The 25,454-nt window shown below is 35.8% G+C and overlaps 4 protein-coding genes and 1 long non-coding RNA gene across 6 annotated transcripts; 3 read left to right on the top strand and 2 right to left on the bottom strand.

Moving 5' to 3' along the window:
* Positions 1–258: 258 nt before the first annotated feature.
* LOC102587109 (protein HUA ENHANCER 2-like) lies at positions 259–9,884 on the top strand. The gene is made up of 16 exons (XM_006360592.2): positions 259–1,332; positions 1,823–2,137; positions 2,243–2,347; positions 2,434–2,502; positions 2,675–2,842; positions 2,922–2,993; positions 3,086–3,202; positions 3,929–4,153; positions 4,241–4,399; positions 5,357–5,446; positions 5,587–5,679; positions 6,213–6,366; positions 6,769–6,917; positions 6,995–7,090; positions 9,186–9,278; positions 9,519–9,884. Exons 1-16 carry the CDS (start codon positions 358–360, stop codon positions 9,627–9,629), a joined length of 2,991 nt encoding a protein of 996 aa, XP_006360654.1. The 5' UTR covers positions 259–357; the 3' UTR covers positions 9,630–9,884.
* Positions 9,885–9,904: 20 nt separating this feature from the next.
* On the bottom strand, positions 9,905–11,781 carry LOC102586761 (cytochrome P450 CYP73A100-like). The gene is made up of 2 exons (XM_006360591.1): positions 10,916–11,781; positions 9,905–10,787 (listed from the first exon to the last, which is right to left on the bottom strand). Exons 1-2 carry the CDS (start codon positions 11,761–11,763, stop codon positions 10,049–10,051), a joined length of 1,587 nt encoding a protein of 528 aa, XP_006360653.1. The 5' UTR covers positions 11,764–11,781; the 3' UTR covers positions 9,905–10,048.
* Positions 11,782–13,873: 2,092 nt separating this feature from the next.
* On the top strand, positions 13,874–19,515 carry LOC102585336 (pentatricopeptide repeat-containing protein At3g42630). 2 transcript variants are annotated; one of them, XM_006360588.2, is made up of 4 exons: positions 13,874–14,038; positions 14,880–16,078; positions 16,285–16,384; positions 19,428–19,515. In XM_006360588.2, exons 1-2 carry the CDS (start codon positions 13,946–13,948, stop codon positions 16,014–16,016), a joined length of 1,230 nt encoding a protein of 409 aa, XP_006360650.1. In that variant the 5' UTR covers positions 13,874–13,945; the 3' UTR covers positions 16,017–16,078; positions 16,285–16,384; positions 19,428–19,515. The 2 variants fall into 2 exon arrangements, with proteins under 2 accessions (XP_006360650.1, XP_006360648.1); XM_006360586.2 differs by having other exon boundaries at positions 14,859–16,078.
* Positions 19,516–19,550: 35 nt separating this feature from the next.
* On the bottom strand, positions 19,551–25,444 carry LOC102586103 (U-box domain-containing protein 35-like). The gene is made up of 10 exons (XM_006360589.2): positions 23,809–25,444; positions 23,094–23,191; positions 22,875–22,999; positions 22,562–22,782; positions 22,402–22,468; positions 21,940–22,273; positions 21,506–21,607; positions 20,953–21,381; positions 19,814–20,569; positions 19,551–19,650 (listed from the first exon to the last, which is right to left on the bottom strand). Exons 1-10 carry the CDS (start codon positions 23,981–23,983, stop codon positions 19,573–19,575), a joined length of 2,385 nt encoding a protein of 794 aa, XP_006360651.1. The 5' UTR covers positions 23,984–25,444; the 3' UTR covers positions 19,551–19,572.
* Positions 22,715–23,354, top strand: LOC107063286 (uncharacterized). The gene is made up of 2 exons (XR_001475188.1): positions 22,715–22,801; positions 22,903–23,354. It is a non-coding gene; the product is annotated as an uncharacterized lncRNA (long non-coding RNA).
* Positions 25,445–25,454: the final 10 nt, after the last annotated feature.

The raw sequence follows: 25,454 nt of genomic DNA, 5'->3' as shown, positions 1-25,454 counted from the left end.
GAAAATTGCTTTTGGTCATAAAACTTTAAAATTTAATTTAAAGTTGAATCTCAAAATTTCAATATTTTTGAAAAAATATGAAAAAAAATATTTTCACTCTAAATTATTCATAAAATATTAAGTAAATTTAAATTGTATTCATGATCAAATACATAATTTCAAATATTATTTTATATATATATATTTTTTTTTTCAAATTTCACAATAAAACGTAACTAAATACATAGCGCCACTTATATTCATCTTAATAAACCCAACCAATAGCTTTACCTGCAATAAGTGATTTTCCGATTCGGAAAAACTACTGTAACTGCTTAGTAAAGAGGGGTTTAGGCCGAAACCCTAAAACTAACTGAAATGGAGTCTTCTCCGGCTGCCGTGAAACGGAAGGAACCGGAGGCGAACCCCGGCGAGAAGGAAGTCCCGGAGCTAAATTCATCTTCCAAGAGAGCAAATTTAACTAGAACCTGCGTGCACGAGGTAGCAGTTCCATCTAGTTACACTTCTACAAATGACGAATCAGTTCACGGAACTCTTTCAAATCCTTGTTACAATGGTGAAATGGCGAAAATCTACCCATTCAAGCTTGACCCATTTCAGGAAGTGTCAGTTGCATGCTTGGAACGAAATGAATCAATCCTTGTATCAGCACATACCTCCGCTGGGAAAACTGCTGTTGCTGAGTACGCAATTGCAATGTCGTTTAGGGATAAACAAAGGGTTATTTATACTTCGCCTTTGAAAGCTTTGAGTAATCAGAAGTACAGAGAGTTAAGTCATGAGTTTTCTGATGTTGGTTTGATGACTGGTGATGTAACGCTTTCACCAAATGCGAGTTGTTTGGTGATGACGACGGAGATTTTAAGGGGTATGTTGTATAGGGGTTCTGAGGTGTTAAAGGAAGTTGCCTGGGTTATATTTGATGAGATACATTACATGAAGGATCGTGAAAGAGGGGTTGTTTGGGAAGAGAGTATTATATTCTTGCCACCAGCTATTAAGATGGTTTTTCTTTCAGCGACTATGTCGAATGCTACTCAGTTTGCTGAATGGATATGCAATATTCATAAACAGCCATGTCATGTAGTCTACACTGATTTTCGGCCTACCCCGTTGCAGCATTATATGTTTCCAATGGGTGGTTCTGGATTGTATCTTGTTATTGATGAAAATGAGCAGTTTAGGGAGGACAATTTTTTGAAGATGCAGGACAGTTTTGCAAAGAAGAAAGTAGGAGATGGAAGCAACAGTGCAAATGCTAGGGTTAGAGGTAGAATTGCTAAAGGTGGCTCTACCTCTGGTGGTGTCTCAGATATCTGCAAAATTGTCAAGGTGTGTAGTTTGGTACTTTGGTCTCCAGATGATATTATCTTGGTTTTGCTCTTTCTTGTTATATCAACTTACTTTCTTAGGATACTTAGATTCTTTTCATAACAGCATTTTTACATATGAAACTTGCTTCTTGAGTGAAGCCGTGCTCTTCAATGTTACACAATACACATCAACAATTTGAATGATAAACCTATTAAGGAAAATAGGGTATGAGGTAGAGCTGATATGAAAAGTTAGGGTAAAGGATAAAATATGATTATTAAATAATAAGTGAAGACAAAATTTTAAGAAAATTATGAGGTAACGACGTGATCCACCAAATTGATTGTTACATAAAATGGCTTCATGTCCCACGAACCTTGTCACTCGTATGCCTTATGGCTTTTAAAAACACCGTGTCATAATACATTGTGCTTTACAGTTGTTTAATGATTTACTATAACAATGATGATGCCTCATATCACTGAAGCAATTGATTCTTGACAATTAGATGATCATGGAACGGAAGTTTCAGCCAGTCATTGTGTTCAGTTTTAGTAGAAGAGAATGCGAACAACATGCAATGTCTATGCCCAAGCTTGATTTTAATACTGAAGAGGAGAAGGAAATAGTGAAGGAGGTTTTCCATAATGCAGTGGATTGCTTGAGCGAGGAAGATAGAAACTTACCAGCTATTGAATTAATGTTGCCCCTACTTCAGCGTGGGATTGCTGTTCACCACTCTGGCCTGCTTCCTGTTATAAAGGAACTTGTGGAACTTCTCTTCCAAGAAGGACTCATCAAGGCTCTTTTTGCAACAGAGACTGTAATGACTTCCCTTTTTTTTTTGTTGTGTGTGTCTTGTTATCTTGTGTAGTTAGACTCCCCTAATGATTTTTCTCCTTTGTGCTCCCTTCTAATGTTTTGTTAGTTCGCCATGGGGCTAAACATGCCTGCAAAAACTGTTGTCTTTACCAGTGTAAAGAAATGGGATGGTGATAGTCATCGTTACATTGGATCTGGTGAGTATATACAGGTGAGTCTGAATTGCCCATATGACATGACTTAAATCATTTTGCATTTCAGTTTTTTATTCTTCAAATTCTTTTTTCTTTCATGCAGATGAGTGGAAGAGCAGGACGTCGTGGAAAAGATGACCGTGGTATTTGTATTATCATGATTGATGAGAAGGTAAGTTGGTAGTAATATTCTTACTTTAAGAGAATCTCGTAGATAACTGTTATTGTCATCTTGAAATGTATAGTTTTAGCCACTCAAGCATATGCAAAATTGCAAACAATGTTGTAAAGTATTCTACTTAGCTCTTTTGGTGGATGGCTTATGTAGTGTTTGATGATTTCAGATGGAGATGGATAGCATCAAGGACATGGTTTTGGGTAAACCAGCTCCATTAGTCAGCACGTTTAGGCTGAGTTACTATACAATTCTGAATTTATTGAGTCATGCTCAAGGCCAATTTACTGCCGAGCATGTTATCAAACACTCATTCCACCAGTTTCAGCATGAGAAGGTTTTGTCTTTGTCAACGCCCATTCTATCTTTGACTGCGTTTTATTTAATGACTGACAGTGAGGTTGTCTTTGTGTAAGGCGTTACCTGACATTGGAAAGAAGGTCTCTAAGCTGGAAGAAGAAGCTGCTAAGCTTGATGCATCAGGGGAGGTAAAATAAGTTGTTATCGACTTATCGTGGTTTTCAGATACCTCTATCTTCTTATGCAATAGATCCTGAAATTTGTTTCTCTCTACTTGTAGGGTGAGGTTGCAGAATATCATAAACTAAAGCTTGAGATAGCACAACGTGAAAAAAAACTGATGGCTGAAATAACACGGCCTGAAAGGGTCCTCCATTTTCTTCTTCCCGGCAGGCTGGTAAGTGGCGAGGCATCTCTATTCTCTACTGTACTTTTGTGAGTATATTGAGCTCTGATTAGTGTGGAGTGTGGACATACGTGACATTACCCTATTTTGACCCCTTATATGATTTCGTCACCGTGTCTCTGCCTCTCCTCTATTTTTGGGTGATCATGAATCTATCTGCCATATTTTTGGAAGCCCGCGAAATGTAACTTTTAACTAATTACTATTGATGCCTAAGCCTCTTTGTGAGATGAGCCGTAGTTCTGTGTTCTTGCCTTCTGCAACTTACACTTTAGATACTTCTTATAGTTTCTTGCTCTTTTTTTTGTCAGTAATTTCTTACTCTTTTTTTATCAGTAATTTCTTGCTCTTTTTTTTATCAGTAATTTCTTGCTCTCGTTCTAACTTTACCTTTGTGAATTTTTTTGCTTGGGTCATTTGCTATTGCTCCTTACCTATCAAAATAGATAGAGGATTCTATTTTCTCATGATGCTATGTGATTGCTGTTAGTTTCCATTAACTTAAGCCACTGTACTCGTTGTGGACCCCATGCGATGTGGGATTGTGTGTGCTATTTATTACTTTTGTGGTGTTCAATTCATTTTTTTTTTCATTCTCAAAAAAATTCATTTATCTGTTTGTATTGTTTGAAAATCATTCACTTAATAAATTTTTGACTTTCCCCATTGGACTGTTCATCTTAATGTTGTTCATTGAGATTGCATCGATGATGGCAGGTCAAGGTATGGGAAGGTGGAAAAGATTGGGGTTGGGGTGTTGTAGTCAATGTGGTAAAAAAGCCTCCAGCTGCATCGGGTTCTATGCCTGCTGCACTCTCTGCTTCACGTAGCACGGGCTATATTGTGGATACCCTACTTCATTGCTCTCTTGGTTCTGGTGAAAATGGTTCTCAACCCAAACCATGTCCTCCTCGTCCAGGGGAGAAGGGAGAAATGCATGTAGTGAGTACATAAGTTTGTAATAATTGTTTATTTCCTATAACTAAATTAGATTATGACTTCATTCCTGAGTATGTTTCCAAATATTAGGTTCCTGTTCAATTGCCCCTGATTTCTTCCCTCAGTAAGCTTAGAATATCTGTTCCTGCGGATCTTCGGCCATTGGAGGCAAGGCAAAGCATCCTTCTTGCTGTTCAGGAGCTTCAGAAACGTTTTCCTCAAGGCCTCCCGAAGCTTAACCCTGTAAAGGTATGAATGATCTTACTTCTGGTTCCACATTGGATTCAACATTTGGCATTTTTAATATGGAACCGTCTGTTAGTAAAAGCCAAAACTTAAACATATTATGGTGAGAGAAGATTGGCATCTTAATTATGTCCTTTTTGGTTCCTTTTGTGAAATGATTATCTGGTTAACTGAAATTCTTTGCTTGGAGAGATTGCCAATCATGTCAAAAACCATAAATTAGTGTCACTTATAGGAAACTGGAGCCATGTGTAATTCAACTGTATTTTACGTGTTCCTTCACAAACAGCGGTGGCTATATGCACTTCGTGGTTTATCTGTACCCTATATGATTGCACTCTATGCTAACCTACTCATAGAGCATTTTTGAATTGTTGATGCACAATTCTCTCAGTAATAAAAAGAAAAAAAGAGCTGAAAGGGAAAGTATTTTCCGTCAGCTAATTGTACTATCATTATCATATTACTTTCATTCAGTGTGTATCCTAGCTGCATTTGATGCCAAGTACCATTCTACTGTCCTATATCTTGTTGAGAATAACTGTTCTTACTTTCATTGAGGGACTTGTGTCTTAGGTTACAAGTTTGAGCCTTGCGCCAAACAAACTAACTCTGGTATTTAGTAGATAAGGATAGAGGGGCGGGCCCATCATCTGCGAGTTTTGAGTGCTATAGTTGGCCCCAAGGGTTGGCTCCTGACGGATTTCTTGGTCATCCAATTTTTTTTAACACTGTTACTTTCTCTGGCATTCATCTTATGCTGGTCAGAATTCTGCATTTATAGTTCTTGTAGTCTCACATGAGTTTAGCATCACATCCAGCATAGTTTTGTTCTGTTTGGGTTAAGTATAACGGAGGCTTACTGGTTGTGGAATGAACCTTATAAACAATCTTTCTTCAGCTTCGAACTACTGATCAAGATAAGTTTGTTGCTGCTTTTCCTGATTTCTATCGTTGTAGGACATGGGATTTGAAGATCCTGAATTTGTTGATATAGTGAACCAGATTGAAGAACTGGAGAAAAAATTGTTTGCTCATCCACTACACAAGGTTTGACAAAAAATTATTTTTACTGTTTAATCTGTGAGGACGCATGAAAAGTATAAGCTTTTGCTTTTTATGTTTTTGATGAATATGATTTAATTATTGTCACTACTTTCTACATATGATATTGCACACATGTGGAACAGTCACAAGATGAACATCAACTTAAGAGTTTCCAAAAGAAGGCGGAAGTGAACCATGAAATTCAACAGCTCAAGTCAAAAATGCGGGATTCACAGGTAAAGCTCCTATGTGGAATGAATCAATTAAATCAACTACTCCTGAATCCCAAACTCGTTAGTTTTTGCTACATGAATCCTCTATATCTATCCCTTTCTATTCTGGCCTATTTCACTCCAATGTTCTTCAATCACTAAACTATGGTTTTTGTTCTCTCTCTCTCTCTCTATATATATATATATAGAGAGAGAGAGAGAGAGAGAGAGAGGTGGTCTTATTCTTTAGTTTGGTTGGTTCATTATATAATTTTTCTATTTCCAGTTTTTCTATTCAAGATTTGCTTTCTCTTTTCATTTAAAAGGTTCAGGATGTTCTCTTCTGATTAGTCCTGAACAATCAACATCCTGTGGCACGTTTTTTGCTCTCATCCTTCTCAAGTTTTCTTCTATACTATATACTCTTTTGAGCTTCAAGATGGTATTTATATATATTAAACTTCACTTACATCACCTTGGAGTTATTGCTGAAACCTTTTAGTACTTTACTGGATTTTATCAATTTATTTATTTAATATGAGATTGACAATTTTCAGCTTCAAAAATTTCGTGATGAACTTAAAAATCGTTCCCAAGTCTTGAAGAAGCTGGGTCACATAGATGCTGATGGTGTTGTGCTGTTGAAGGGACGAGCAGCCTGCTTGATAGACACCGGGGATGAACTCCTCGTGACTGAATTGATGTTGAATGGTAATATTTGTCCATATTAGTATGCAATTTTATTTCTTTGGACTTGATTTAAAAAGTGGGAGCAATGTGTATTACTTTGGAATGCATGAAGACACGGTTTTGAAATTCTTAAGAGTGAAAGCAAATGAGTTCACATTAAAACGAATTAAGGCGTGCCCGAGCTTACTCTTTTTGCGATGTAAGGATTTGACAACCATGTAGTTGCACTGGAACTGATATTACAAAAATAAATAAATTATTTTTTCCTTTACTGCTCAGTTGTCTCTTTTATGCCTGTATTGCTGATTACTTCTGCTAACTGGATTTCAGAATCCAACTAGTTGCTTTAGTTTTCCTTTGGGTGTGTGCCAGAAGTAGCTATGAACCAGTGATATACGATTTGTGAATAATCTTTTTTGCTAGGTACATTCAATGATCTTGATCATCATCAAACTGCGGCTCTGGCAAGTTGCTTTATCCCAGGAGACAAAACAAATGAACAAATACATTTAAGAGCTGAGCTAACTAAACCATTACAACAGCTACAAGATACTGCAAGAAGAATAGCAGAGGTCAGTCTTATATAGGGTTTGTAATTCAATGATTGCATGTCAGAAGCACAAGCAAAAACATTTTTTTCCATTTGCAGATTCAACGTGAATGCAAGTTGGAGATAAACATTGAAGAGTATGTAGAGGCATCAGTACGGCCATTCTTGATGGATGTCATTTACTGTTGGTCGAAGGTAAAGTGTCAATGCCAATGTTGTGTTCAATTCCATGCTTAAATTAGAGTGATACTACAAGTTCATGTTTTTTGCAACATTTTTCTATATGCCAACTCTCGAGGAGCTTATGATTGACACTAGTTTTCCATGCTTCAGTCCAAAGAAACTACCATCTATAGGACATCTATCTTGCTGAAACCAGCAACCTCATCTATTTCTTTTGTCTTTTCCTTTTCCTTATCTGATAGGTAAAAACTGATCTTTTTTAAAAATTCCACCTTTTTTATGTTTTGGGCTGGGGGGTGAACCATGAAATCTGTCCTTTCCAAGTTTCAACCATCAAATTCCAAGCTCTTTAATTTCTTTTGATGAAGTAATTAGTTCTATTGAGGCATCAAGTAGATGCATAATAGTTACAAAAACTTAGTAGCAAAAGGTCAGCTCTCCTTTACATTGTTAGTCGGACCATCTCCAACCCCACTCTATTTTACTCTCCATTCTCTACATTTGGAGAGTAAAATAGAGAATTGGGTCTCCAACCACACTCTAAAAAGCCCTCTATTCTCTATTTATAGAGAGGTGGAGAACTACTATTCACCTCTATTTCACTTTTTCATTATTTTAGTATTATTTCTATTATTTTGTAATTAACATATTATTTTTCATATAAGGTTATTAATTAAATTTCTAATATTTGTAATTCTTTTTAAATGTAATACAACTTTTTTAAAAATATATTATTTAATATATACTCCTTTCATCCCAAATTAACAATATTTCAAATATTATTTTTCCAGCTTTTGTCACTTTAAGTGATAATTTGATATTATTATTTATTTTCACTATGAAGAATGCACAAAATTTAAATGATAAGAAGAAAATTTTAATTTAAAAATACAATACATAACATACTAATTTAAATACAAGTTAACAATACAATATATAACATAATAATTTTAAAAATCACAACAATAATTTAGTAAACTAGTAGGTCGTTTTCAAATTTAACAATATTCGGAAAAAAAAAATCGTGTATGATCCAGAGAATTGTTGTGCTTGTGAATGTGGTTGTGCTTGTTGATATCTTTTTTCAATTATTTGTAGTTCTTTAAAATTTTGAATAAAATAAAATTTTATATTACATGAAAATTATATACGGTGATTATTTTGGAAAAAGAGAGAACGGATTTATATTATGAAATAAAAATATGAAATAGAAATAGAAATAATAATATAATATTGAGGAGAGAGAAGAAGATTTTTATTAGAGAGTAAGATAGAGAATTGGGTTGGAGATGGTTGTCTGAAAAAATAGAGAACTCTATATTTGGATAGTAAAATAGAGTGTAGGGTTGGAGATGCCCTTAAGAGTCGAGGAGCTAACAAAGTTCAGAAATGAATCAGGGGAATCTAGAGGGGATAAATAAACCCAACTATACAAAAACATGAGGCAATTAGCTTTTAAAGATTGGTAGGTAGTTGATATTCCATCAAAGCATCTTCTATTCCTTTCGTTCCAGATATTCCAAAAAATGGCTGCAGGTATCATCTTCCAAGCTCTTTATTAATTGCAAACCTACTGGAAGTCCCCTCTGCCTTCAGTGTAGTTTTCCTATCTAGAATGCGAGTGATTTCTTGTTCTTTGTGGTCAGCCTAACTCTGTTTGTTCTTGTGGTGTTCATATTTTTGGTTAAGCTCCATGATCGTCATTTACCTACAAGAGGCACATATATTGATCTACTATAGGGCAATTATTTTTATTCAGGAACCATAATTTTCTAGTTTGAACTTGGAATTGCTGATTACTCTTGCTTAATTTTTTATGATTGAAACCAGTTGGAGGAAAGTTGATTATAATCAAACTAGTTTCTCGTATTTGGAAGAGGTTTATTCAGTTCAGCTCAAGTTCAGTCTTTAAGGAACATTTTAGTGTTGCAGGATTCTTCCTTGGTTAAAAATAAATGATTTCCGGTTGCCCTAAACAAAGGTTTCTAGCATTGTCTCTTCCACATTGAGTTAACCTAGGGTCTTTCCTTACCCCAATTGAAAAAGAAGAAGAAAACACTGTGAATTTTTACTCTTTCCTCTTATTTGTTTTAATGCTTTCCTTCAGGGAGCATCTTTCGCGGAGGTTATACAAATGACTGATATCTTTGAAGGTAGCATCATTCGGCTAGTAAGAAGGCTTGATGAATTTTTGAACCAGGTAATTCATGGATACTTTGGTATAGCGTTTATGTGGGAAAAAAACCTAAATCTTTAATATCACTGGTTTACTAAGCTAGTTTGGTGCATCAAGGAGTACTTTCATGAAATAAGTTGATTTTCTTTTTTATTATTAACGCTTGTACACAAGCATGTCATTATGTAACACTTTGGATACGAGTTCCCGTCTTTATATATGTTATGGAATCAAATACTGGAAATTTGTCTCTTGGATTTACAGTTAAAAGGTGCTGCACATGCTGCGGGAGAAGTGGATTTGGAGAACAAATTTGCTGCTGCCAGTGAGAGCCTTCGACGAGGGATAATGTTTGCAAATTCTCTGTACCTCTAGTCTAGGAGTGTGTACTTGGGGAACTCTCATTAGCCTTAGATCAAGTGATGTGTAAATTTCCCCCCATTGATATGAGGATTAGCCGGCATTTCCTTTTCTTCCTTTTATAGAAAAACTAATCGAGTGTTCCACTGCTCGAGGATAGATGTGGAGCACAAGTTATTTCCCTAGTTGTAGCTGGTGTATCTCAGTTTTGTAATACACACAAATGTGAAGAAATTTGACGCTGCAAAAGCAAAATGTGTCCTGTGGAAACTGTCTTGTCTGCTGTTTAGTAAAGACACAGAATGTGAAAGCTTTTATTATTTTGAACTACAAAATGATATTATGGTAATACAAAGAGGTGAAAAAGAAACTATAATTAAATATTCATTGAAATCTTTCAAGAATGACAGTAATTTTGCTTTCTGGTAAGCATATTATGCAGCAACAGGCTTGAACACAACTATGGAATGTTTTGCAATGTGCAAGCTAAACTGCCCTCCTTTCTCACTTGTATCAACTTTTCCCTCACCTGGAGGAGCCTGCATTTCAAAATTTGACACTAGTTTGGCTATCACAAGCCCCAGAATTGGCAATGCAAGGATGATTCCGGGGCAGCTCCGCCTCCCCATTCCAAACGGCAAGTACCTGAAATCCACCTTGCCACCAGCAACAGCAGCCTCCGTGCCACCATCCTCCTCGAGAAACCTCTCAGGCCGGAACTCATTCGGGTTTTTCCACCATGCAGGATTGTTAGCCAGCCACCATGCATTCACAACCACCTTAGTTTCCTTAGGAATAGTGTAATCACCTAACTTTGCTTCATCAAGATTCATATGTGGTACAAGTAAAGGTATTGGGGTGTGGAGTCTTAATGTCTCATTTATTGTGGCTTGCAAGTAGGGCAACTCATGGAGATTTGATTCTGTGACTGACTTACCTTCAAGGACAGTTGAGATTTCATCCCTAATTTTCTGTTGAACATTTGGATGATTTACAAGCTCAGCTATAGCCCATTCCACGGACCATAAAGTTGTTTCAATTGCTGCAACATTGATATTCTCCACAATATACAACACATTTTCTTCACTTATTTCTCCTTTCATTTGAGCATCTATTATATGATCAATAGCACAACTTATCTTATGTTTTTCTCCATTTTCAGCCATTAGTTTCCTGTCAAGAAGTTCAAAGAAAGGTTAAAAATGAATAACTTTTAGGAGTTTTTCAAGTTTTCACTCACATAACTTCTAACGCGATTTCAAAATAAAATAAAGCAGAAAATGAGGGGGAAAAGGGGTTACCTTCTTTTCTCCACAAAATAATTATTGAAGAATGCAAGTCTCCTTGTTTGCAAATCTTTGCACTTATTAAGATACCCTCTCAAGAATGGTCTAAGCAAAGGTATAAAATCACCATAATTGTAATCAAAGCTTTGAGCTAATCTACTTCTCTCTGAATTGAATTTAGTTGCCTCAATAAACAAAGGATCATCTAAAGACTCAAATTTGTCATCGAACATCATCCTATACATAATATTATATAACATCAATTGCAAACGTCTCCTTATAACAATTCCCTCATTTTTCAATTTTTTCAAGTCATCAACAACTAGGTCCATTTCATTTTCCCACATATCACTATATTGGTGCACCACTTTATTAGTGAAAAATGGTACTGTCATGATACGTCTCATTTTTCGCCAATGCTCACCATATATTGTGAACACCATGTCTTGTCCATTCCCCGTAAATATATCGAACACAACGTTACGTGGACGTGACCCGAACTCAACCCCTTGTGTGTGTAGGACTTGATTAGCTAGCTCAGGGTTCGATACAACAACTAAGTTTTTCGACCCGAGTTTGAGTAAAAATATCGGACCATAGGTTTGTGACATGGTCGCTAGGAGTCTATGGTTCAAGTCGTTACCGACTTGAAGCCAATTACCGAAAATCGGGACGGGCCGTGGGCCCGGAGGGAGGGTGTTTTGGGATTTGTTGGCATAGAGGAAGTAGAAAATAAGGGGAAGTATAGGGAGTACAACAAGTGAAATGTTATTGAGAGGGAATGATAGTAATTTTGAATATGAAAGAAATATAATTGTAAAGAGAATGGAATATATGGTCATTTTGTTAACAAATTTGGCCATGTTTTTTTAATTTGTAGAGATGAATTATTATGAGAATAGGCATAAGGGGTTGTGTGTATATATATGAAGTAAAATTGACAACATGGTGGGGGTAGGAAAGTTTGGTGTCAAATGGTTTTATGTATAATCCATGGGCATATTCAAATTCTAGGTAGGAGAATGTACTTAGTGGCTATCTATTAATCAAGTCAAAACTAGTGGACTCACTCATGGTTGGTAAAGCCAAATATGTCATTCATCTACATTTAAACATTTTTTCTAGGTAATCTTATCCAATATGCAATCTATCGTTTTGAATCAGATTTTCAAAAAAATATTTTTAAATATCAATTTAGGCATGAATTATTTAATTAGATTTTGAATATTTGATCTTCGAATATTTTTAATTTTTCAGAAATTGATCCAAAATCTATTTGAGAAATTTTACTTTGACTCACAAAATTTCAATTTTTTTCTAAATAAAATGTATGTCCAAATACGACTTCAAAATTTATGGTTAAATGAGAGGTTAAAGAATCCAATTGGTCTTGAACTAATTTCATTTTTAAGTTTTCCACATTTTAAGATGGCTGCCACAAATATAAAAAGTAAGAGTTTGAATTCTATGTAGTGCTGTAAAAAAGAGTTTATATAATAAGGTCAATTTTGAGTAATTATAGATAAATTTTTAATAATAAACATTAATATATAACATGTTAAAAATGATTACTAAATGTAATCAACAAATATTTGGTATTTCAACATATCTACTTGCCTAATTCAAATGATATATACAATTCCATATATTCACAAAAAATATGTCAAATTATAATGAATAGTAATTGAGTATCAATTGTACTGTCATACGGTTATGTTATAAAATTTATATCATATTAATATTTATGTTATTTATTTTTTTATAATTAAAATTATATTTTTTGAAACCATCTCATCATTTCGGTTTCTTTTCAATATCGACACGATTCAATTAGTTCTTGATATTTTTTAATGCACGTTATGTTAAAGTTACAGGTAAAAGTTAGAACACTATACCATGTATATTCTTATGGGACTTGACAAAATTATACATTATATTTGTTCTTAATTTTTCTAAGCAAATTCCTTTAGAGATGTTTGTCTTGAGTCATAAGTTCTGATTCAAAAGACAAGACTTTTAAAGAACCTTTGCCTTGAGACTTAACTTTTGCTATGAACTTATGCCTGTGACATAGTTTATGCCACTGAGCTTATGACGTATGCATAACTTGTGTCATTATACTCTCGATGTGAAAACACAGAGCCAGGGGGCTGATCTTTGAATAGGAAAAAGAGTGGATCTGCAGGGTCCCAAATGAATTGGCTTATTCGAAAAAGGCCTTGAGATCTATCTCGTGTCTGGTACTGCATGGTTCCACTCTGCAAGAACCCCGAATCATTCTCTTGAAGCTCATCCTCTTCATCATAAATGATCCGCTTGCCCCGAAATGACCTGGACCAATAGGGAAATCCCAATTCATTGGGCCTTTCGATACAATCAAATAGAAAGCCCCAAGGGTGCCATATTCTAGGAGCCCAAACTATGTGATTGAATAAATCCTCCTGCGGGTCAAGGGCTCCTTCTCCCTCCCCTTCTTCAAACTTCGATTCATATTTTTCATGTACTTAAACATAATTTGGGACACTAAATTTATGCATTGAGTTTAATTTTTTATTTTTTTTTGCCTTCAGGCATAATTTATGTCATGCATTTATGACTGAACATAACTTGTGCTAATAAACTTATGTGTGAAGCATAACTTATACCAGTGAAAATATGTTTAGGATATAACTTGTACCGTAAACTTACTCTCTGTGATTTTTTTTTTATCTTAGTGATTTTTCTCGCTATCAAAATCATTTCAACCATCTTTTTATTACTTAAAATTCCCAAAATAAAAATTAAAAATGAACAATTTTAAAAGGCAAAAATTAAGAACCAGGTCAAACAGAGAAATTTGTGCAATGACCATTTAAAATATCAAATTAATATAATTTATTTTAATTTAAAAAATTAATTGAATTAACTTTCAAAAAGTATAACATTATAACTAAAAAATAACGGAGGAAAGTAGATAAGTAGTTGAAAGTGGAAGCGGCGATAGGCCCAGTTTTAAGTTTAGCGGCAGCAAAATTGTGCGTTTGAGCTTCTCAGGATAAGTCACCAATGGCAGCTGGGTTAGTTGTATCCATAGCCGTAACTCCAAAATTGAGGCCCTTTTCCTTAATTTCCCACCAAAATCAATCTTCTGCACAAAAGGTACAATTTTCATCTTGGCTATACTCCCTTTATCTCCCAATTTTTTCCTTTTCTAGAACTAATCTTTGAAGCTAAATTGAATTAAATCAACTCAAATTAGCTTGTTTGGATGGTTTTTATGTATCATTGTATTGTATTGTACTGGGTTTAGTACATAAACACACTCTAGCTTAAACTTATATAAAGTTGAACATATATATATATAGCACACCACATAAGACGTGAGTTGCCAAGTAGGACACCATGTAGAAGACATGTGAGTACTTGTTCAACTTTATATAAGTTTAAGTATCTATTTGTGCACACTCAAAGTGGGAGCATAAATGTCGATGGAGGCCTAGTTAAAGCGCATGTTTATTTATTATACCTATTGTATTGTATTGTTTTGAAGAAGACAATGTTTGGATAGATTGTATCGTTCCCATTGTTACATAATGACACACATCAACAGTTTGAAGGATGGAACTACAATATTATGAAGAAAAGTAGGAAAAGCATGATAAGAGGTAGAGTTATTATAGAAAAAGTAGGGCAATGGATAAAAAAGGATTATTAAATAGTAAGAAAAGACAAAATGAGAAAGAAAAGAAAGATAACAACACGATCACACTAAATCGGTCGTTATAGGCTTTTCGTTGTTACATAATGATGGATTTAACAATACAATATAATAAAATTTTAAGTAACAATCAAATCAAATATTGTATTGAAAGTAGCAATACAATACAATACAATTAGTAACAACTACCCAAACAATCATTGCATAAATATTTTCATAAGGTTGCTCTTATAAGGAAGTTGTATGTTGTACTGATCACAGAGACGTTGGCGCATGAAACAGGGAGGGAATATTGATCCACGTGGTAATTATGCAGATTGTGCTTCACTGATACAGGGGTTAAGTAGGAAAAAATTGCCTGTTGCTGCTGAAAGGCTAGTCCTTGAAATGAAATCTGAGGGTTTTGTACCTGATAGCTCTACCTTGTCAGCATTGATGCTATGCTATGCTAGTAATGGTTTATTTTACAAAGCATTAGCTGCTTGGGATGAAATTATGAACAGTTCATTTCTGCCGGATGTTCATGTAATTGCAGAACTGATTGATATCTACGTCTGCAAAGGATATTTAGATGTTGCTGTCAGAATATTGCATCAGATTCAGTTGAAAGATTCCAACCTGCTTCGTGATGTTTATGCTCAGGCTATCTCTCGTTTTGGAAAGAAAGGGCAGCTTGAATTGATGGAAGTTATGTTGAAAGAGATGGTTTCCATGGGGTTCCCTGTTGATTCTACTACTGGAAATGCCTATGTTATTTACTACAGCAATTTTGGCATGCTGAGTGAAATGGAAGTTGCATATGGCCGTCTTAAGATGTCAAGAATTCTTATAGAGGAAGAAGCGATCAGGTCGATATCCTTGGCTTATCTCAAGAAAGAGAAGTTTTATAGTTTAGGTCAGTTTGTAAGAGATGTCGGTCTTTGTAGGAGAAATGTGGGGAATCTACTGTGGAACCTGTTACTTCTTTCTTATGCTGCCAACTTCAAAATGAAAAGTTTGCAGAGAGAATTTGTGAGAATGGTAGAAAGTGGATTTTTTCCTGATCTTAATACTTTCAATATTAGAGCTTTGGCATTTTCAAAGATGTCTTTATTTTGGGATCTGCATGTAACCCTTGAACATATGAAACATGAGAAGGTAGTTCCTGATCTTGTGACTTATGGTTCTGTTGTTGATGCATACTTAGATAGAGGTCTGGGACGAAATTTGGATTTTGCTTTACGGAAATTGAATATAAATGATTGTGTTATAGTAGCAACAGAACCTCTCGTATTTGAGGCCATAGGGAAAGGGGATTTCCACTTAAGCTCGGACGCACGTTTAGAGTTCAGTAAGAACAAGAATTGGACGTATGAGGAGCTTATCACCACCTATCTCAAGAAATACTTCCGCCGTAATCAAATCTTTTGGAACTATTGATGATGAATAGCTTCTGAGCTGGAAGTTCTGTGCAATTGCATTGTGCTCAGTTATTTGAACAAGTAAGCATGTTTGTCATTGGTTACTGAAAGCAAATTTAACTCCATGAATGTGCATAAGTAACTTCTGATATGCGAGACAGTAATATACTAATATCCACCTCAGACATGTTGCGTAGAATGCCATAATATGCGAGAAAGATGAAACAGTTTCTTAAACAGTATTTGATCCTAACAAGATTATAACATTTTGTTTTCTGTCTGTCCAGTTCTTCAGATACACTGGTTTAAGTGGTTTATCGGCCCTGACTGCAGCTACCCATTCACTGATTTGATCAGAAAGGATATAACTGGAAGCTGCATTTGTGGGTTAGTTGCAATTTAAAATTCTGAACTTTCTTTTGTTTTTTCTCTTTTCATTTAATCATCATTTATGCTTTTTTTGGGTCCCTTTCTTGCCTAGCTATCCATTCAGTAAACTCACCTGAGTGGCACAATTTAGTGGATAGGTTAACAGATGCTAACAACAAATCAAAAAGAAACTGAAGATTAGTAACCTGAAAGAAGACAAACTCCTGCAGATAAATGAAACTCGAGGAGAGTCTTCAGTTACAGTTTCCTCCGAGTGGAACCACTTCATGTCTCCAAAAACTCCCAGAAAACTAGCACTTTTCTTTAAGCTTTATACACACACACACACACACTCAAAATCTGCCTTGATGTGGCGAGGGTTAGATGGACTTACACCTAAGTATTAGTAGCTAAAAGGGTGAAGATTGAAGAGAGAGACTAGACTCAATAGATTAATGAGTGGGTGAGAAAATATGAGCTCACAAACTCACAAATCCATCAATGAATTCAAGCTAAGAGAAAAGAGAGAAAGGAAGTTGTATTGATCATTATTTTCGTGTGTTACATTCAAATGAGAGCATTGTGCTAAGTCTTATATCCCCAATCTACAAAATATCTTGTAAATGAATACTAACAAACTATGCCAGCTCATCACCAATTAATGAGTAACCAGTCAACTAACTATCAGATTAGTAACTAACTAATGGAATGAATAGTAACTAAAGTAATGGACCAGATTCATTGTGTGATACAACCAAGTAATGGACCAGGTTCATTAGGTGATGCATTTGGATAGTGGGCCTAGAGTAATGTTAGTGGCTCAATGGGCTAATCTGAGAGAAACCCAGAGCAGCTTTATGGGCTGAGTTGAGGAAGAGAAGTGCACAACAATAGAACATGAAAAGAGAAAATGGTTGTGCAAATGGGCTCATGAGAGTTCGGCTCTAATATCATGTGAAGAATATGAGCATCTAACCCAAAACCTTGGCAATAGGTGGTCCAGGACTTTACAAATCTCTTCGAAAACTCATGCACAGCCTATGAGGGACAAGTGTATTCTCTAACGGATACCTAACAAACATCAGACTCAAAGCAAACATACCATCATGTCCAAGTTTTCGCCCCTATTAATTTGTATTGCTTATATGAATTTTTTTCTTTCAATGTTTTGGTGTGCTATTTTTCAACAAGTTTGCATGGATCCTGATAAAATTGATTTTGGACCTAACTCAATCCCCAAAGCTAGCTCATGAGGTGAAAATGGTCCAAAATCATATAAGGAGACTTACCAATCCCACAATCGATGTGGGAACTCAACACTCTGTATGCTAGGACTGAACATCTGTAGCATGATCAATATTAGATGGGGGGCTTACATCTGATAAACCAAGAGAATTGTGATGGGCCTAACTCTAATACCATGATAAGATAAATGGACTTTGGTCCTAACTCAATATCAAAAGCTAGCTCATGAGGTGAGGATTGTCGAAAACCATATAAGAGATCTTTGTCTGTTCAGCTTATTTAGGGTAAAGTGGCCTCTTTGATTTGGACCACCAGTAACGATAAGAAGTTCTCTGTTAAAAGTTGTTATAAGGGAAACATTTCATTTGGATAGTACTTGGCCTTGGAAGATGATTTGGAAGACTGAAACTTTAGTTAAGGTAGCATGTCTGGAATGGATTGCAACCTAGGGTGCATGTCTACTCAAAATAATTTACAGAAGAAGGGCTTTATTTTGTGTAACAGATTCTATTTATGTGAAGAAGAACAGTAAACAGTTGAACATTTACTTCTCTACTGCAGATTCTCTTGACAAGGCTGGGAGCCTTTTTGGCATCTCATGGTGATGTCGAAAGTTATAAGGGTCTATTAGTCATTAGAAAGCTGGCATGTTCAAAGGGTTCCTAGTAGGCTGAAACAGATATGGAAGACTATCCCACTCTGCATTTCTTGGACAATCTGGCTGGAAAGGAACAAGGCTTTGTTTGAAGGACATAGAGATCACATTTCTAGAGTTAAAAATAAATGTGGATCTGTACTTCTGGTTTAATAACAATATGTTAGATGTTGTTAGGTAGAAAAGAGTAGCAGATTGTCTGGTTGGGTTCTATTTTGATTCTAGTATCCTCCTTGGTACTTTTCAATAATAGTTTACCTTATCAAAAAATAAAATAATAGGAGACCGAATACCCAGTCCACAACTGATGTGGAACTCCGCCAACAAAACTTAATTTTTCGAGACAACTTCATTCCATGTGATTTTAGGTCTATATTGTCCCCTTTTACTACCTTCAATCATCATGCTTTCGGTTGAAAATATATTTAACCAAATAAAAGTATGCTTTCTCTGACAACTTAAGTTTCTAGATTAAGTCGGTCACATATTTCAGCATGGTATCAGAACTAACCGTCACCCATTATCAAAAAGAATTTCCACATTTTTGGCCAATGAAAAAAAGAATTAAGCCCACAAGTGAGGGGGGCGTGTTGAGAATATAATTAAGAAAATTAATGTGCTCTCTCTAATAGCTTAAGCTTTTATATGAGAATGGTCACACACTTCAACAGTTTCACAAATATGGACCGGTGCATCTGAGGTCGGTATATCACGTGACAAGCTAACAACCTTTTCTCATTTTATCCTCTACGTGCGCTACTTTTACCTTTTGCCAAATGTCATCATTTTTATTTTTTTCTAATCTTGTATGACTGCACATCCGTCTAACATTTGCATTTCCCCTTACACTTATTTTGAAAGAAAAAAAAACATTTTCCAAGTGTTATAATCACAGTGCTTGAATTTTGTGGTTTCACTAAGAGTTGGATGTTCCATCTTGTCCATCTTCCAACTTGTTAATCTTCTGGTGCCAAATTTTCTTGGTTAGAGCTAATGAGTACAGGAAATTCGTATTCCTGCATTTTTATAGTGTTACTCATGCCACATGAGGATCTTAAAGGGGAAAAAAAACTTTTTTATAAAGCAAAAGGAAACATGGCATCAGAAGTCTGTCAACTTTTATGAACATAGTTTAGTTAAAGCATCATTTTCTTTTTGCAGGATAAATAACAAGTAACTGTAGCTGCATGAAACCAGCTATCTTCAGCTACCTAGAAGATGAACTACATTAAAGAAGCTGCTTGTGGTATCTTTGGTGCCAACAGTATCTTGGCTCCTCCAACTTTTTTCTGTCATATGCATATTCTTATTCACCACTTGATTTTGTGCTTGATGAAAAGGGGTTGCTTGAGCGGCTTTTATTGCTATCTGATCCTGAAATTACCTGCAAAAGATCATGACTTGTTATGTGTTTGAAGGTTCTTCTTCATGGTGGGTATGCCAATCAACATCGCTGACATTCTTCCATCTGCAGCATTCACATGGTATTTTCTTGAAGTTGAAACTGTTTTCAGTTTGTTTTACAAAGATGTTCTTATATCACTTACTTGAGAGGTAGATCGGCTTTCACTAGTTGGGCTTCTTGGGCTGCTTCCAAAATGCATTGGTTGCATTGCTTCTTCAGCAAGTACACGTAACCTGTTAAGTTCAGGCAAAATTACAGTGCCAAGATCTGGTCGATCTTTACGCCTGAGTTCTGCACACTTGAGTGCTAACTTGGCAAACGTCAAAGCCTCTTCCATAGGCCAGTCAGGAACTGCTGGATCAAGCATATCAGCAAAAGTGCCTTTCTCAATTGACCTCTCAACATGGTGGGTCAAACCCATTGGAGGTCTGGCTGTAATTATTTGGAGAAGCATTATTCCAAATGAGTATATATCAGATTTTGTTCCCAACATCCCAGTTTGCTGATATTCAGGATCTATATAACAAAATGTTCCCGCTGTTGATGTCATTCGGTACTGTGTCACGGAGTCAGCTATAGAAGGGGGGACGAGCCTAGCTAAACCAACATCGCTGATCTTACTTACATAATTGCGGTCAAGCAAAATGTTGCCAGGTTTCAGATCCCGGTGCACTAGAGGTTCTGGCTTGGTCTGGTGAAGGAAAAGGAGGCTAGTTCCGACCTCTGCAGCTATACGAAATCTTAGTTGCCAAGGAAGTACTTGAGTGCTTCCTCTTCGGAAGAGGCGATCATCTAAGCTCCCATTGGCCATGTACTCATACACTAGGCAGCCAAATTCAGGGCAGGCTCCAAGTAGAAGAACCATGTTTGGATGCCTTATGCAGCTTAGAACTTCAACCTGCATCAGAGCAAATGAAAAGGGGCATGAGAGAATATAACCTTTTCAGGAACTACTCTATGACTAATTGGATTTGCTTGGTATGTTTTTCTTTTCTTCTTTCTTTTCCGGGTGTGTGGGGGGTGGGGTGTAGTGTGGCATCGTCAATTTTGTAATACACACAATCTAGAGACTCTATAGCTCCTATTTCACATATTTTGATTTGTTGAACACTGATTATGGTCCAAGAAGGACACAAGTTTTTATAAAGATGCTTAGTTCATGACGCCAGAACACTAATATTCTGTTTTCCTGCAAGATGAACAACTCACATATGTTCTCTAAATGTGTTCAAATCATAGTTACTTTCTTTTGACCAAAGGAAGAATTCCTCTGTTTCATACCTCTTGCTGAAATTGTGACCTTCCCTGAGCAGCATCTGGACGGAGAACCTTAATCGCAACCTGCGTGTGATCCAAGTAACACTTGTATACCGGCCCGTATCCACCTTCTCCAATTTTACGAGTTGCTGCAAAGTTATCTGTTGCTGTTTCAATCTCCTCTATTGTATACTTACGATACCGGCAATCACTCTGTGCAAGGGCATCCAGTACCTTCTTCTTCTCTTCAGATTCTTTGAGTGCCTTCCTTTCGGCACTGATTCTTCTCTGTGCCTCTCGTTCGGCGATCCTCTGTGCTTCTTCTGCTGCTTCAAGGGCTGCCCTGCACTTTGCTTTTTCTTTCTCTGCAACAGCCAGTGCTGCTTCCTCTGCTAGTCGTGCCTCTTCTAATTTTTGTTCTTCTTCTACTTTCCAGCGGTGAAGTTCCATTGCCTGCATGAAAAAAATTAGGCTACATTCCAGTTCACAAGAGAAGGTACTTTCCAACATATTCTGATACACTAATGTACTATACTTTGATAAAAAAACAGAAATTTTCACCTCCTCAAATTAATACCTTATGTTTTGCTGAAAGTGCCTCCTTGCATGCTGAACTGTACATGTCCATGGTCTGCTTGAGTTCCTGCTTGAGTCTTCTCATCTCTGCTTCTATGTCTTCCTATATATTAGAGAAAAATATTTATCATTTATCTTCTGTATTTAGTGCTAATAGTAGTTGTTAAAGAAACCTTCGCTGTCACAACTTTAGTGAAACATAGGAAAGCTTGAATGACAACACCTTCATAACAACAAAAAGTGATGAAATTCATATCTTAGAAGCATGAGGAGGATAGGTTCCAGCAAATGATTAGAGTTTGTTGCACCATATTTATCTTCCTATACTTTTTCTGGATTTATTTGGTTAAACTTAGATTGCTTTTGTGATATTGTATCTAGTGTGTTTCAACAATTTTTTGCAGATACTCCTGTAGTTGATGTTGAAATGCATACCATGTTGCTGGGTGAAGACCATGATCCATTGCCACTATCAAAAGAATTTGATGAGAAGCCATTAGCTTCAGATAACCTGGTTGCTGAGAATGATGATCCAAAGCTTAACCTGCTCTCTGTTTCTGAGCTGTTTGAAAGTCGCGGAGCAGAATATTTAACATCTGTGTCTGAGCTGTTTGAAAGCCGAGGGGGAAGACCCAAATCGTGACTGCTGTCCATAGAGATTGGAAATGTAGAGCTTGGACGACCAGAGCTCACAAATGATAAATCAGATTCTGCCACTGAGAGGTCTCCATATGATCTGTTTATCCCTTTACCTCTGTTGAATGGAGACCTGTTGAAAGAGAGAAATATAAATTGAGTCGTTTTATGTTAATCAACCGTTTGGAGTAGTACATTTTGCACTTCCTCTTATATATTGCATAAAGTACTGTCTGCTTCCTGATTCTCTGAAAAACTTACTTGATGCTATCTAAATCGTCAGCTGAGCTTCGTGATGCGTATGGTGACCTAATATCAGTCACACTTCCTGTTGAAATAGGACAGGTTAAACCTGTTCTAATAGTGTTCAAGTGCTTTATGACAGAAATTAACGCAATATGCTGCAGGTGGAAAAACAGACCTTTTGTGTCGCTGCTGATTTGTGCATAACGTGTATCAGCGAAGCCAAGCTTAGCACCTAGAGAGGAGGTGGAATGATTCTGCTGCACGGGAGTTGGTGAACTGGGAACTGGAGAAGATGCATTCTTTGTCGATTGAACTTTGCCTTTGGCAATCACATAAACTGTGCAAAAGCCAGGTATGACTTTGGACACCGCGGTTGGGACATCCATCGTCTTGAATCTTTGAAGTAAAAAATGTGGTAAGTAGCTAGATATGAAATAGTGCAATGTTGTTGAAAACTACAACTTATTGGAAACAACAGAAAATAGTACCTGCTAACAAAACCGTTCCTTGATGCAGCGCCCACCACCAGAATCTCTATGACATTGGCTGTAACATAGTCACTTATGGAGGTCGCTATGTCTATGCCTTCAATTACAACTTCATTGACTTGAATCTACGACAAAGAGAGGTAAGATGATTCAGAAAATGAAACGACATCTGCAAGAACACGAGGAAGATTGAACGCGTAAGCAGCAACGTGCACTTACATTCTTACGGTTGCAGAAGCATCGGAAAGGTAAGAACAACTCCTTTGCTTGACTATCAGGATCACTTCTATATACTCTGGGAGTTCCATCACTCACATCTGAGAAAGGAACGTTGTTCGAATAATAGGTTTAAAGCCAGAGGTGGATATAGGCTTTGAATAATAGGTTCAACTGAACTTAATATTCTCGACATGAAACATAGATATATATGTAGAAAGAAATCACTTTAGTTTTAATAAATATTAAATTCTAAATTCATAATTTGAGAACTACATAGCTTTAAGATTGAAAGCATCACGTTTAAATCTTGCATGTGTCTATCTTTTGAAGCCAGAACATATACCTCTCTTATCAACAAATAAAAAAAAACATCCATGCCATTTTCTACGGTTTTATATGGTTTGGGATAAACACCGCGTGCAGGTAAGTTTTCACCCTTTTCTATAAAGAAAAAAAATGTACCTCCATTTTACCAAAAGAGAGTGATAGGATAAACCTTCAGCCAAATCATTTACCAAAAGAGAGAATTCTTGAAACAATTGAAAATGACACAATAAAAGATTAAACACAAAAAGAAGAACAAAAACACAAAACTAGCAATGTACATCAATATGAATGACATCAAAGAATCAGAAAAAAAACATCAATATTTCCTATCGATTTTTTTTTTTTTAAATTCAAAATAAAAGATTATATAAAGGTAGAAAAAAAAAACCTGCATTAGGAAGGGAAACAGAAGGTCTAACTTTAACATGAAGAAGAGTAACATTTTTGCCTTTTCCAATTAAAGTATCAACAGCCCATTTTAATGCATATTGGCTTCCTTTATCTTTATCTATTGCAACTACTGTTGCCTTGTTTTGATCTCCAGTAAAACTCCTTTGGCTCATTATAATATATGATCTTTTTCAACAAATTTATCCACAAAATCACAAACACAATAATAATTATTGAAAATATTCAATTTAAGATCAATTCTTAAATTGTTTCTTTCAATATGTATAGGGACCTCAAATAGGTCCCAAGTTTCTTTATGTTTTTTTTCCCTTTGCTTAGTTTTTTTTCTTCTCAATATGTTTTTTAAAAAAATTTGTTGTTGAAATTCTTTTATCTCTATATGTATATATGTTAATTCATTTTGGAGGCTCTAGGAGTTTTGCCCATTTATCAAGCTCGTCCAGGAATTTGTTTTTTCATTTATTTAATATTTATTTTCTTTTAGGGTTCTAAGCTTTAGGGTTGTCTTAAAACATTGACTAATTCTTGGACCAGAAAAAATATATATTTGACTAGAGAAGACGTGGCATGGAAACAAATGGTTTTTTTTTTTTTTTAATAATAATGTTTATAGCTGTGATTTTATTATTTTTCCAAGTTAAACGGTTCAATGAAGCATAAAATAATAATAGGTGGCACTAATAATTATTACATGTACGTCCATAGTATACTACTAACAATATGAAAATATAAGTACGTCCATTTACCAAATTCATGTAACGTGATTTTAAGTACTTTTGATTAAGGTGTTCATTATGATTTTGGAAAATGGTGTAATAAGTTATACTTGATCTTCATATTTTTATTGGTCTTTAATTTGATGACTAGGCATGTCATGTCATCTAACATGTGACATGATTTTAATTTGTAGTGGCACTTTCATTTAGATAACATGCTACATTATTTGACATATAATAACATCAATCTAGGTCTCTAGGATTAACTGATATCTTGGGCTGAAAAATGAGCTCATACTCTTTGAAGCTCAATAATATTAGAATTAGAGAATAACTAAAGCTTTTAGGGATCTTTGATGTCTAGTTTCTATTCTCCATAAAGCCTTCTTTTATAGGGCTAAAAATTTAACTATCACTTAAATGTGAATTTAACAATACACAATTTCGTAGCGTATTGTGACGTCCTGCCACTGCCATAGGCAAATTTTGCAGCGGAGAAGGCGTAGAGGTTTCTAGAATAGGCTAGAAAACCTTAGAGATTTCAAGAAACCCTTAGAGAAGTGTAGAATTCTCTAGATAGGGGCCAAAGTGTAGATAACTTAGGGACTTCCCATGTAAATATTAATTACACTTTAGTCCTTAGAGAGTAGTATAAATAGAGGTGCCACCATTTGCAAAGGCACCAAGCAAGTTGTAGCAATCTTCCAAAGCCTAATACAAAGCCTTCTTCAAAAAGCTCTCTCTTTGCTCTTTCCAAAACTTTCCTTAAACATTCTCTTAGCAAACCAAGTCCTAAAGGCTTCCTTGAGTTTACAAGAAGCTTGAAAGATTAGTGAGTAAACCGTCAAGGGCCGCACGGATCTTTAGCCATCACTCTAAGTCCGTGACAACGTGGTATCAGAGCGCT

This window comes from Solanum tuberosum, unplaced genomic scaffold, assembly GCF_000226075.1.
Source record: "Solanum tuberosum cultivar DM 1-3 516 R44 unplaced genomic scaffold, SolTub_3.0 scf00328, whole genome shotgun sequence".
NCBI classification, from domain to species: Eukaryota; Viridiplantae; Streptophyta; class Magnoliopsida; order Solanales; family Solanaceae; genus Solanum; species Solanum tuberosum.
Note: the sequence above shows the minus strand (reverse complement) of the source record. Positions and strands in the feature narration are given on the sequence as shown.